This window comes from Primulina eburnea, chromosome 8 (assembly GCF_022965805.1).
Source record: "Primulina eburnea isolate SZY01 chromosome 8, ASM2296580v1, whole genome shotgun sequence".
Taxonomy (NCBI): domain Eukaryota; kingdom Viridiplantae; phylum Streptophyta; class Magnoliopsida; order Lamiales; family Gesneriaceae; genus Primulina; species Primulina eburnea.
Window position 1 is genome coordinate 4,253,125 of NC_133108.1, and position 14,399 is coordinate 4,267,523.

General features: G+C 37.3%; 1 protein-coding gene across 1 annotated transcript; it reads left to right on the plus strand.

The window, feature by feature from the left end:
- Positions 1-7,622: 7,622 nt before the first annotated feature.
- Positions 7,623-13,625, plus strand: LOC140838554 (aspartate aminotransferase, mitochondrial). Its single transcript, XM_073204949.1, has 10 exons — positions 7,623-7,920; positions 8,069-8,154; positions 10,324-10,530; positions 10,677-10,782; positions 10,855-10,959; positions 12,007-12,179; positions 12,276-12,435; positions 12,828-12,923; positions 13,017-13,111; positions 13,294-13,625. The coding sequence occupies exons 1-10, from the start codon at positions 7,744-7,746 to the stop codon at positions 13,364-13,366; spliced, it is 1,278 nt and encodes a 425-aa protein (XP_073061050.1). The 5' UTR covers positions 7,623-7,743; the 3' UTR covers positions 13,367-13,625.
- Positions 13,626-14,399: the final 774 nt, after the last annotated feature.

Genomic DNA, 14,399 nt, shown 5'->3' on the forward strand with positions numbered 1-14,399 from the left:
TGTGTGATTGGTCATCTAGACTTGATAGCCAATATGCGTTTCCGTCCAACACCTTATATACTTTGAATGGTCCCTCCCAATTGGGAGACCACTTGCCCAGCTTCCTATCTTTTGTTCCTAAAAGCAGTATAGCCTTCCACACTATTTCCCCCTCATGAAAGCTTTTCTTGTTAACTCTTTTGTTGTAGATTCTCGCTACTTTATGTTTCTGTAACATTATAGCAATGTACGCTTGGATTCTCAGCTCCTCTAGTTCTTCTAACGGGTCTTGAACTTCATGTTGGCCATCTTCCATTTGAGATGGCGCCATCAACAACTCCTCGACTTGGAGCTCATCATCTTCGTATTCTTCTTCTTGGACAACTTCAGTTTCATAAGTGTCCCATGCTTCCTCTTCCTTTAGTTTTTCCAGTACTTGCTGCACATGTGCCTTCCATATAGAGGTTGCAGCTACCTCTTTTTCTTTTTGGTTCGAATCAATCATCAATCTCCTCAATCAGTGGCTGAATTATCGGCCTAGACGGCACGATAACAGTAGGTTTGAGGATTCTTTCCAACACCGAGCTTGGAGTTGGTGTTTGCATGTACAGTGGATTTTCTTTCTTGCTATAGCCACGGATTTTGATGGGCCCAAAATCTCCATTGTAATATCTAGCTTCTACTGCACTTGCACTTGTTTGGAACGGCTGTCCATCCGCTTCCACGACCTCCACATCATCCCCCTTCCAAAATAACAACAGTTGGTGCATTGAGGATGGTATGCATTGGTTTTCATGGATCCAACCTCTGCCTAACAACGCTTGGAAGTTGGCGGAGGAGTTTACCACGAAGAATGCACATAAAGATGACATACTCCCCACAGTAACATCAGCGGGGAGTACCCCAATGGTCTTGGTAGTTTCCCCTGTAAATGCAACAACCGAAACTTCTGAAGGAATCAAGTCTTCTTCATTTTTGCCCAGACTTTTCAACATTCTTACTGGGAGAACGTTTACCGCTGAGCCATTGTCAATAAACACTCTAGACATTGGCTTCCCATTCAAGTGGGCTTTGATGTACAACGGCCTTATGTGCTTGGTCATGGCCGGTGTAGGCTTTTCAAGTATCACTTGTTTAGGCTTATTCGGGTGATCTTTCTTGATAATCACTCTTGAACTCCCTTCAGGAAGTTTATTTGACTGATTTTCTTCTTGCGATGATTCATGGGGCATCAACTCCCCATTCCCTTCTTCCATCATTTTGAATCTCTCGGGTAGTATCACTACTCCTGTGGCACAATCCACAGTGATGTGAAATTCTCCAATGCAAAAATTAATTGTTCTTCTTCCTTGATCATCCTCTTCGCTTAACAAATCATCATCATCTTCAACAAACTTATCTTCGGTAGCCGATCTTCCAAACTTGGATTTACTCCCCACTGGCTCCCTGGAAACTGGAACATCAATTGTGGATTCATTTTTTAACTTAGCGGACTCTTCTCTTCTTGCAAGAGCTCTTTCTCTCAACAGTCGTCTCTTTTGTGTCCTAGTCGGTGGCTTAGAGAACTTTTTGTGTTGGGCCACCCTCCGAGACTCACTGAACTCCCCTCTGGCTGGAAGAACGTATCTCGGCTTTACTCCACTGTTCTCAATCATTTTTCCTTTTGTGATTTCATATGAACGCCGTTCTCTGCCTTGATCGGCTGATAATTTTCTAGTTTTCACCCTTCGTGACTCAAATTCATATGAATTTCTCCTGTCCGAATACCTTTGGCGATGCTTGCAAGATGACTCCCCTCTAAACCTTTGTTTTTCCACCACCGGTCTTTCAAGGAAATGTTGATTCCTCGGCCTAAAGGCCGCAGATTCACCAACATTTCTGGGAAAACGCGGTTGAACTGTTCGTATTTGATTGGCACTATGTCTTCCATGAGCTTCAAACAATTGACCCTTTGGAATCCAGTATTTCTTGATTACCCGGTCTTTCACTGCAAAGGATCGGCTTCTTTTCTCATTGAGAAGATCCCTCAAATCTGTCACATTCACATTAACCAAAGCTACCTGGGGAAAAGGATCATCATCCACCGCCATAGACTCTTGTTTGTTGGGGAATTTCACAACTCCCTTGTTAATTCTATCTTGCAAAATGTTCTTGAACGCCCAACAAGATTTGGTGGCATGATTATAGGAGTTGTGGTATTTACAATACTCTCGTCCCTTCAGCTCTTCTGTGGGTGGCATCTTGTGATCAGGCGGGAACGTGATGAACTTTTCTTTCACCAGGAAGTCGAAAACTTCTTTGGTCTTTGATACATCGAATGTATACTGCATGTCTTTGGGGAGTTGGGGGCTGTTCTTATTCTCAGGCTCTGCTGGCTTCTTTTTTAATAGGGGAACTGTGCAAGAACCAGCTGACCGAATCTCTGCCAATGCCACATCTTCCACCTCCTGATAATAAGATCACATAGCAGCTTTCTTCTTGTAGGACTCTTCCCGCAAGAGTTCTTCGTATTCAGCCACTTTGGCGGCTAGCTCGAAGAAATCCCTGAACTCCATTCCCTGGAATTTCTTCCTTAGTTCAAAATCCAGCCCTTTTTGTGCCATCTTCACGAACTCGGTCTCCTGTAGGAACATTTTGCACCTATTCTTCATCTTCTTGAACCTGTCTATGAAATATTCCACAGACTCTCCTTTCTTTTGAGTGACTCTGGATAAGTCCGCAATGCACACTTCAGGCTCTGTTCTATAGAATTGAATGTGAAATTGCCTATCCATCTCTTGCCAACTCATCACTGAATTTCTGGGGAGTGAGGCATACCAGGCGAATGCAGTCCCAGTGAGGGAATTCGGGAATAGCCGCAACTTTAGATTGTTGAAGTTCTCCAAGTTGGATAACTCCCCGCATTGAATGGTGAATCTGGCTATGTGTTCCACGCTGGACTGGCCATCTTCCCCGGAGAACAAACTGAAATCATGAACTCTATAACCCCTTGGATATGGGTTATTAATGTCTATGTAGTCTGGATAGGGTTTGTGGAACTCTGGGCGGCCAATTTGTTTCAAGGCCGGCCCATACAGCTCTTGAACAGCTTCTTTCACCATTTCTGGATCAATCCCGTGCATGTTCCGAGCGGGGAGTTGGTGATGGTAGTAATTTGCCCCCCGAGCCTGGAACCCTGCATTTAAACCAAAATTACCTCCTGGGAAGCCCCCATCTACTCCTTGATGATCCATGTGCGATATGTCATCATAAACTCCCGGTTGGTACAGAGGATTGGTCACGTTGTACAGTTGAGTAACCGGTTGTTTCGAACTCCCCACTCCATGAGCACGTGGATATGGCTGGGATCTTCCTCCTATGGTTTCTTCTCTCTTGTGAGGTGGTGTATACCTTCTTTCTGGATGATTTGGGATAGTAAACTCCGGGCGGCGAGGATCACCAGCCCTTGAGTTTCCAACTCCCTGGTCGAATTCATGGACTTGGTTACTTCCCTGACCAGTCTCTTTGACAGTGTTATTTTGCTCCCCTCGGGTAGACTGGTTCGGTTTACTCAGTAGAGTCTTTAAACAGTCAGACATGGCTTTAGATAATGCCACTGAGATCTCTTCAATCTTTATGGCAGTCAATTCTTCCACCACTCTGTCTGAAATTTGATCATATGTAATAGGAATCTGCTGTAGATCTACTTCTCCAGCCTGTGGTTCAACAGTAGGTTGCTCTGGCTGTGGAACCTGAGACGTTCCCTCTTGATTAGCCAGAGACTCCCCGCTCTCCTGACTGACGTTTTCTTTTCTTCTTGGCGGCATAGTGCGGTCCCACCGGGCGTGCCAAAAATATGTTTGCACAATATTTGGTGTTGCGGGCGTGCCAGGTGCGAAAATGCACCGATTTGTGTAAAATGATAAAAATCTAACTTCTAAAAATTCAAGCGACAGTGAATTCTAAATTTGACCGTCGGTTCTAATCTCCTAAAACACTATAACGTCAAAATGTAGAAAACTATTGGAATTTGAGGAATAAATCTCTGACATCGTTTATATTTTCAATAAACTGTAGAAATTTACAAGACATAGAAATATAAAATAATAAGTTTCTGAAATCTAAAGCGGTAAGATCTAGAATGCTAGAAATAATTGGAACGCTTGAAAACTAGTGCATGAAAGACTGAAAATTTTGCAGAGAGTATTTGCAGATTTGTCTGTGTAGTTGAGTTGTGTGTGTTGCCGATCTCCTTTTTCTTCCTAGCCGCTGTGTCCTCTTTCTCCACTCCCCCATGATCTCCACTATCTGCTCCATTAATGCCACGATTTCTACCTATCCTCCCACGTTCTTTTTCTCTTCCGCGCTCAGTGATCAGTTTTGAATCGATTAAGAATTAGTCTGTTATGGGCTTATTTAATTGGGCTTCAGAATTAACTTGGGCTTGTAATTAAATTATTTTTAGCCCAAACAATTTCATTCCACTCCATCAAGAATAGTGAGGTTTCCTCTGCACTCTTGTTGTCGATGTTTTTAGCCATTGTTCCACGTATTTCGCACTGTCTGCAAACGTAATTGATGCATAACTCATGAACCTTATTTGACAATTTAGATACCCAAATGGTCGTGTAATAATAAATTTGTGCCTGAGAAGTAACAAAATTAGAGTACGTACACAAAAAGTCGAATTTCTAAAATAGTTGCTGGAAATCAATGATGCAACAAGAATAAATTTTACCTAGCTATCACCCTTTTGCCAAAACCAAGCCTCAGCACAATGCTGGTGCGACCACCCTAGCTGGCCTTTGCAGTCGCAACCAAGCTCGATGAGTTCCCATCCGTCCGAGGAAGATTCATCGCCGAAATGACATATTCTGCAAATCCTTTCTGCGTTTGTACTCTCACTGTTTCTTCATACACCATTGACATCACCCTTTACATCAATGGAACAGTCACGATTCTTCCCCGGATTGTTTTTTTCACCACAAACACGCTCATCAAAAGAATCTTTAGCATATAGAATCTTGTTCTGCTGACTTTCTTGAGTTGAATTTGATCTAGTCCTGTTCGTTTCTTCTTCGATCTCCATTTTCTTTACCATTCGGAGGACGAATTCATCCGAGGATCAGAATACAAAAACCCTCGTTTTATCAAATTTTCAAAATACCCAGAAAAATCGAGTTCCAGAAACCTATAGGTCGACCAGGGTCAAAAACCTTTAACAATTTGCATACTTGATCATCATTTTGGATCTATATATGTTGGGCTATAAGTTTTATACTCGACGGAAAAGGGGGCATCTTCCAAGTTCCATCCAATATGCAGCTAAAGTTACAAACTTTTTTAATTGTTATTAAATATAATTAAGAACAAGACCAATAAACTATAATAATATTGCTTGGGTAGCAGAGGTTGACCACAGGTGTTCGATACAAATATCATCGTCCGGGGTGGGCTGTTAGTCTGGACAAGATAACAGTACACATACATATATTTAACGTGCAAGAAAAGTAGATATTAGTATTAAAAGCACGTTTCAAAATAATTTAATGAGTTAATTTAGACCAATTCTTTTCCTTTTGAAATAATGATGATGATGATAATAATAAATGATTTTTGTTGCAATTGAATTTCACTTGCTCAAACTTTGTGCGAGGGCTACTTTAACATGTATATAGGAAAAAAAATTTGTGAGATATCGAAAATTCATATTTCTCTCTTGTGAAAATTAAATAAGTATATTTGATCTTAATTTTTTATATAAGTTACACGAATACCCCACCCTTGCACCAGTTGGAAAAATAATTAGAAAGAAAACTCAATTTCCTATAAGTTATATTTTAAGTCAGCTAGACAGATGTTACTATGCTAACCGGAAGCTACGAGATCGAATGAGATGACACAGATACAACAACCGACAACGTTCGATTAATATAAACAACATTCGAAATAGTTTTACATATATGAAATATAACTTGTAGCAAATTGGGTTTTCTTTCTAACAGTTTTACTCGTTAGTCATTTTTTATTATTTAATCAAAATACTTCAGCTTGCCAGATTTCTAACTCGTGTAAAGGGTGTTTGTGTAATTTTATAAAAAGTTGATGTCTAAAATGTTTATTTCATTTCACATGAGAGCAGTGTGCATTTTCGATGTTTCACTGATAATTTTAGTGAAAAAAATCCGAGTTCGTCGAGTACCCGACATTATCGGATTCGGGTTCGGGTATTTTACCGATACCTGATCGATCATCGGGTACCCGACAAATATTTAAACTATTTTCATGGGTCTATTTGTCTATTCAATTAAAAAAATACATGTATTTTTGTGGCTAGTCATAACCCGATATAATGACAAATGACTAATAGTATGATATAAAGAAATGATTTTTTGTGAAATGTGGAAAATACATGTGTTTTTTTAATTTACTAGTTATAATATGATATAATGACTAGTCATATCTCACTATAATATATGATTTTTGTGAAATGTGAAAAATACATATATATTTTCAAAAAAAATGTTTTTTTCCTGGTACCCGACAATTTCTGGTCGGTGTCTAATAGTACCTGATTTGTCGGATACTCGAACCCGAAAATCCGACCGACGCCCACTCTTAGTCCACCCTACCTTTTACTACTTTTTTGTTAAATATATATTAAATCAATTTTTATAAAAACGTCTCACAAAATATATTTATTTTTTAAAATAAAATAAAACCAAATATGGAGTAACTTAGACAACGACGAAAAGTGACGTACATGAATCCTGACAAATTCCAAGTGCAACGTGTGAACAAGTTCAGGTTAAGTACATAAAATCCACGGGAACACAAAAAACCGTAAATCTTATCATGGTCACGCTTCTCAAGATAAAAACAGAAAACTCGGCCATTTATAAAATTTCCAACTTCCAAAAAAAAATCAAATATTTTTTAATCAGCAATATTCCTTTTTATATTTTAATAAGTTTTTTTTATATGATCTCATATATTTTTATTTATGAGATCATCAATCATTTCATATTTACAATAATAAAAAATAATGATTTTTCATAAGTAATCGCAAAATTGATCGTCTAACAAATTTTTGTTTTTATATTTTACTTATATAATCGAAACAATCTTTTGCTGCATATTTAAATACATGGTTTCATAAGATGGGTATATACACTGGGAGAGCCCTATTTTCGCAAATAAAGCACACGCTGGACCCATATATTTAATTTCTCAAAGAAGTTGAAAAAAAAAAAACAAAACTTCTAATTTGTTTTTGCTTGTAGAATATGTATATATGTACTTGATTTAAAAAAAAGAAAAATAGAACAATTACGCTTGGATTTTAAAATGATTCTTGAAAAATATACGAAATATTTATGATAGGTGCGTGACATTTTATCGGTGCTCACATAGGTGTGCATCATTTAACCAATGATATATATTCGATCGATCTCTATATTTATCCAATAATTTCTCTATATAAGATTTAAAATCAAAATCAATGATATATAACTCTTCTTTATCCGATACAAATTGTTTGAAACTGAACAAATATTTTTGAAAAAATTTAAATTTATTTTTAGAATTAGAACGTTTAATGTAATAATGAAATATATATAATATTTATATATATTTCCTCTGGCATTAGAAATTCTGCATTGGCAGTAGAAAAGACCATTAAGATAAGAAGCCTGCACTCTGCCGAGTCGCTCGCTCTCATCATTTTTCTCGTATAAATTCATTCCTTCCGACACCGCCAAATATCTGTCCGCTTCCATTTTTCCAATGGCGCTGCTGCTTCGGAGCCGGGTCTTGAAATCCAGCGTGGTCAGAGGCGGAGCAGCTCGATCCATCTCCACGGCGTGGTGGCGCCACGTGGAGCCAGCTCCTAAAGATCCGATATTAGGTGTCACCGAAGCCTTTCTCGCCGATCCTAGTCCAAACAAAGTCAACGTCGGAGTTGTGAGTGTGTGTGTGTATATATATATATATATATATTCATTTTTGGCACACATGTGAAAGATGTAAATTTGGTATTTAAATCGGATGAATGAATTCCTTGTTAATTTTAATATCCGACGATTTTAATAATTTTTATTTGTTGCCGAAGGGTGCATATCGTGATGATAATGGGAAACCCGTGGTGCTGGAATGCGTCAGAGAGGCGGAACGGAGAATTGCCGGCAGTATGAACATGTGAGCGTATTTTATATGACTTTCTAATGATCTTCTCTCGCAACCGCATGCCCATGTACCCAATTTTTTTAAAAAAAATTTATATATAAATTTTGTATAATTTTAAATTAATATCAATTTAAAAATATAAAAAATTTTAGAATTTAAAATTCTATTACTGTGCCGGCTCTCGCCGTAGAAATTAAGTGGAAAAGAAACGATTTTATTTTATTTTTTTCATTTTCGATTCTTTCAATTCGGCACAGTACAAAGTATATATATCGATAATAAATGCTATTGGTTGGCACTTACCTGTGTACATTTAAGTCACGATGTTTGTTTGGTATATCATAAATATTTTTTAGTAGCCTATAATTTTTTTTTTTGGGTTAGATACAAGGCAAAAAATCGTGTGTGACGGTTTCACGGATCGTATTTTGTGAGACGGGGTTATTCATGGAAAAATGTTATTTTTTATGATAAGATTATTAATTTTTATTGTGAATATCGGTAGGGTTCATCCGTCTCACAGATAAAGATTCGTGACACTGTCTCACAAAAAACATGCTATAGATACAATAGTAAAAAAAATTTAGGGAGTGAATTCTAAAAATAAATTACTGTAAAGATGGAAAAACATGTTACGAGTGAAAACCGGAGTATAGTATTTTATTTTTTTGGGAAAACAAAGAAAATTGATTAGATAACACCCTTAGAGCATTGCCCTAAAGATGATTCACATAATAATATCAACCAATGGATATACTCAACCCATAGGGAGATATCTTTGTCTGACTTTCAAAACATTTATTTTCTAGGTGCAGGCTGTATTGTGGTCCTATTGTCTAAATACATTCTCCTTTCCACTCACACTCCTTTTTGAGCACCTTGTAGATATGGATTCCTCTAAAGTGGTTTTGGAATGTTATCCATATCTTTAGAGCAAGTTGGTGAGAAGGTGGGTGGCATCAGTCATCCCCTTGACTCTAAAAATTTTATATGTGAGAAAGTTGTTGGAAATTATGTGCTTAAGCACACGATTCTGAAAAATAATTTGAGCGGATTCGTTAATCAACTACCAAAATACTTCTAAAAAGCGAAGTTTATGTTGTGCGCAGATGATGATATTATATCTATTTTCTTAGTATCTATATTTGATAAATGAGAAATTACTACATAAGTTACCCATTTGAAAGTGTTGATATAATTGACTTTAAAAATGGATGAGAGTGGAAGAGCCGCCCACGGAAGAAAAATGGGATAGGGAAATCCACCTTAATCACTAGTGGGGGGATTACCTTTTTAAGGAGAATTTGCCAACATTTACTTGTATGTTTATGCTAGCCATAGCTCACAGCCTGGAGATATAAACATTTACTTTTTCTAACAAAAAGAAAAATGCAAGTCCTGGAGATTATATTGTAATAGATTATCAATAATAAAGATTCTCTCTGTTTGATGGATGAAACGGCGATGCATTGGATTGTGAATTCTTGATCTCCTAGTTGGCAGAATGTTGAAATGATCAAATCACATTTTCTTGTTCTTATTTTATCACTTATTCTTTGTGAGACAACCTGGTTCATGCAGTAATTCACTGCATTCACCTATCCTCGAGATTTAAATATGTACGAGTATGTCCTAGAGTTACCAAAGTAAGCTAGTTTAATTTAGCTTTTGTCAAAGTTTTGTTTATAATTGTTTTGGATGCGGTTCTCTGGTTCTGGCCAAAGACCAAAATGGGACTTTCGGAATTTCAGTGGAAAATTTCGCTTTCGAATGTTTTAAGGAACCATAAGAGAAGACCATCTTTTCAAACAAAGATATCATTACTGATTGCACACACAATATAAAAGTTACCAGTATGATATACTGATCTTTTTATGGTAGTTGGAGAATTATGGGGTCAAAAGACCACCTATATAAAAATGGATAAGAGGTTGCGTGAGACGGAAATCTAATATAACTTTTAAGGCTTTTGCCATTTTCAATGTTCATGACACGGTAACCTTATATTTGAACTCTGGATAGACCAATAGTTTTCACTGCTGATTTTATCTGAAGTGAGAACTTAGTGCTATGTGTTCGAATAATTTAATTGGTAACATGTTTTTTTTATTTATTTTATCATTCAGTGTTAATCTGAACTGTAAGAATTATAATTTTAAAAGCGATAAAGCCTTGATTCAGGGAGTACCTTCCCATGGGAGGAAGTGTAAAAATGGTGGACGAGACTTTGAAGCTGGCTTACGGGGAAAATTCTGACTTGATTAAAGATAGACGAATTGCTGCTGTACAAGCTCTCTCTGGGACTGGTGCGTGCAGGCTCTTTGCAGACTTTCAAAAACGTTTTTCCCCTGATTCACAAGTATATATTCCAGTTCCCACCTGGGCCAAGTTAGTATTATTTTTCATATGAGCTGTTTCCTATGTGCTTCATGTACATGGAGTACTAACGTTTGAAATTCAATTCTACCTTATACATTTATCTTTAAAACTCCTGTTTTTTCAATCTATTAGTTAATGACTTTGCTATTATGCAGTCATCACAACATCTGGAGAGATGCCGATGTTCCGCAGAGAACGTTCCATTATTATCATCCAGAATCAAGGGGTTTGGACTTTGCTTCAATGATTGATGACATAAAGGTATGCCAGTCACTTGGATAACCTGGAGTTACTGAGTTTATGGATGTAATTCTATGAACTTTATTGGCTCAGAATGCACCAAATGGATCATTCTTCCTGCTTCACGCTTGTGCTCATAACCCAACTGGAGTTGACCCTTCAGAAGAACAGTGGAAGGAAATCTCGCACCAATTTAAGGTTACATCTTCTTTCTTTTGTTTCTGTTGGTGGTGTCAACTGTCAAATGCTTAAATTGTCACATTATTGATATTGCGGAGAAACAACCTCGATGTAGCTATCCAGTTTGGATGGTTTAAAATATTTTAAGTGCATCGATATCACTAGCTATAGGTATTGGTATAATGACAATTGTGTGAGTAATTCTCATGAATTGCAAGCCGTTGCAATTATTGGAAGAGGGTTGATGAGGTGCAATCATAGTTGTTAAAGGCGCGCCTCAGGCGCTAGGCGGCGCTTCAGCGCCTCAGATGACCACCAGGCGACGTGCATGGCTGGGCGAGCGCCTTTAGCGCCTGAGGCGCGCCTTTCTCCAGGCGACGGGCGGTCCCAGGCATTCCGCCTCTTTGCAGCAGGCTTCTCTTTTATTTTTTAATGACCCAAAGCCCAATTAAATAAGCCCATAACTAATTTCAGCCCATAAGTAATTTATTTTAAAAAAATATCCTAGTTTGCATGTCTATACGTATTCCTACAATCGTCCAAAGGCCCGCCGATTGAAGCTTCACGCTGCGCACCAATCTCTTTCTGCCGATTGAAGCTTTTGCGCAGTGCGCACCATCTCTTTCTCTCTGGTTTTTTGTTTGTCATCGAGTCAATCCACTCTAGCTGTAGGTATTGTTCATTATAGTTTCTGGTTTTTTGTTTGCGCACCAATGACAGTAAACTTCTGCAGTAAATAGTCGTGGAACTGGGTATTGGTAGGGGAAGTTTAATTGTTGACTACAATGGGGCTGTTTTGATGAATATTTATTTATTTATTTTCTATATTATCGCCTCGTGGCTAGGCGATCGCCTTTTGTCGCCTAGGCGTTCGGGCGCTAGGCAGTGGCTCATCGCCTTGACGTCGCCTAGCGCCTTGACAACTATGGGTGCAATAATTACAGTAGTAGCAAAAGAGTACTGGTATCACACTAGCCATAACTTTGGTATAACGACAAAAGAATGACACAAATACTACTACATATCGAGAAATCAGATTATGATGATGCTGATTGTTACCTTCAGGTTAAAGGACATTATGCCTTATTTGACATGGCCTATCAAGGTTTTGCTAGTGGTGATCCAGAAAGGGATGCGAAGTCCATTCGAATTTTTCTTGAGGATGGCCATATGATTGGATGTGCTCAATCTTATGCAAAGAACATGGGACTCTATGGCCAGAGAGTCGGTTGCTTGAGGTAAATGTATAAGATTTTTTTTTTAAAAAAAAAACCTTTAAAACATTCATCTTCGTCTCGCTCTTTTTCATGATGATTTCTTAATCAACTCTTTAGCGTGGTTTGTGAGGATGAAAAACAAGCTGTAGCAGTGAAAAGCCAGTTGCAGCAGCTTGCAAGGCCGATGTACAGTAATCCACCCGTCCATGGCGCCTTAATCGTTTCCACAATTCTGGGTGATCCAGACTTGAAAAAATTATGGCTGAAGGAAGTAAAAGTAATTTTACTCAACTTCTTCATTAGTATTCTGTTGACTAGCTAATTCTTGGAGATAATAGAAGCAAGCTGTTTTCCGAGTTTGGTTTTGCTTGTGAAGATTGCTCTAGCAAATATCAAATTCTTTTGGAGGTTATTTGATATGTGCAATTGATGGTAGAAAGTGGGAACTGAAGTAAGGAAATGCATTCTAAAGGCCCGTAGATTAAATCTTAAATTGCATCTGTTGGAAGGTTTAGTTCCTTTTTTTCAACAACGAATCTGTTGTATACTCTTGTTGACATAGAACCAAATCATTCAATATCGAGAGAAAAAATGTGATCTTCCATTATTGATGGACTCGTGTCAGTTCTTTATCAGTGCATGATTGTCAATTTGTTTCTTTCTCTCCAGGGAATGGCGGATAGGATAATTGGAATGAGAACTGCACTAAGAGAGAATCTCGAGAACTTGGGTTCCCCCCTTTCGTGGGAGCACATAACCAAGCAGGTCCTGCCACCTCTCCTTTGTTTCACTAGTAAAGATTTTCAATTTCCACCATACAAGAAGTTTATAATTATGATTCATGGATTTTGTGAGCAGATTGGCATGTTTTGCTATAGTGGGATGACACCAGAACAAGTCGATCGCCTGACGAGTGAATTTCACATTTATTTGACCCGCAACGGACGCATTAGGTAAGCAAGAGCTTCTAACAGATTTCCGGCACTTTGTCATAGCATTCGAGACAAACCCGATAGGATGATAGGAAGTTCAACTTCACTAAAGAATAAAATATAGTCAAATTTATTGAATATAAGTCTCGGCCCTATCGAAAAACAGTCGTTCTACGGTATTCTAAGGCTGATTATTTATGCAGTATGGCTGGGGTGACGACGGGAAATGTTGGTTACTTGGCCGACGCTATACACAAGGTCACGAAATCAGGTTAGGGACTCAGTTGCCCGCGTACCATATATATATTATCGCTTATACAAATACAGAGAGGTACTTTTTTGGCCGATATTTGAACTCCCCCGGGGATAAACGGGTGAGTTTCACTTCGCTAATAACGTGTAGAAACACGAAGCAAGAGATGACATTAACTTTTTCTTGGTCAGATACCATATTTTCAATCTGCCCATCTGTCCTGAAATTATGTATGGGTTATTTGTTGTATCTATCAAAAAATTGGATGATTATTTACAACTGTCCATTCTTGTTTGCCAATACAAGTATTGTTAATTTGCAAAGAAACTGTCATTGTAATAATGTATTTATTTTGTTATATTTTATAGTTAATTTTGCATATCTATATGCCTTTATCAATATATATGACCAAAATTATAATTTGACGAGAAGATGAATAAAATCAAATATATTATAATTTTTCATATATCTTGAAAAATAGATGATCGACTGATGTTTGGATGAAATGTATTTTAATTAGAAGGCTCAAAGATTAAGAATAATAATAATAATTTATGGACTTTATAAAATAAGATATTTTTGGCTATTATATTTGAATATTTTTGGAGAAAAATAATAAATAAATAATCGTGCTTGATAAATCATTATTTTTGAATGCTCTTCTCTCTCTAGATAGAACCTTAATTTTTGTTTGAAGTTTTAAAATGAGAAATTATATGAAGAATTAACACTATTGTTAATTCATCCATGCATTTTATTGATGAGTAAGTCTCTAGTGATATTGATGAATAAATTATTTGTGTGACTGATATCACAAATTTATTTTATGGTACTTGATTTTATTTATGTGAGATGAGTTGGTTCGATATATATATAAAATTAAAAATAATATTTTTTGTATAAAGGTTAATATTTCTCATGGGTCGAATTAAGTTGTAGATTTGTTTTACAAAATTAACTCGTGAAACGGTCTATATAACATTGTTTGTCACTACAAAAAAAAAAAAATTGTGACGGAAAAACCGTCGCTAATGAAATTTAGCGGCGGTTTTAGCG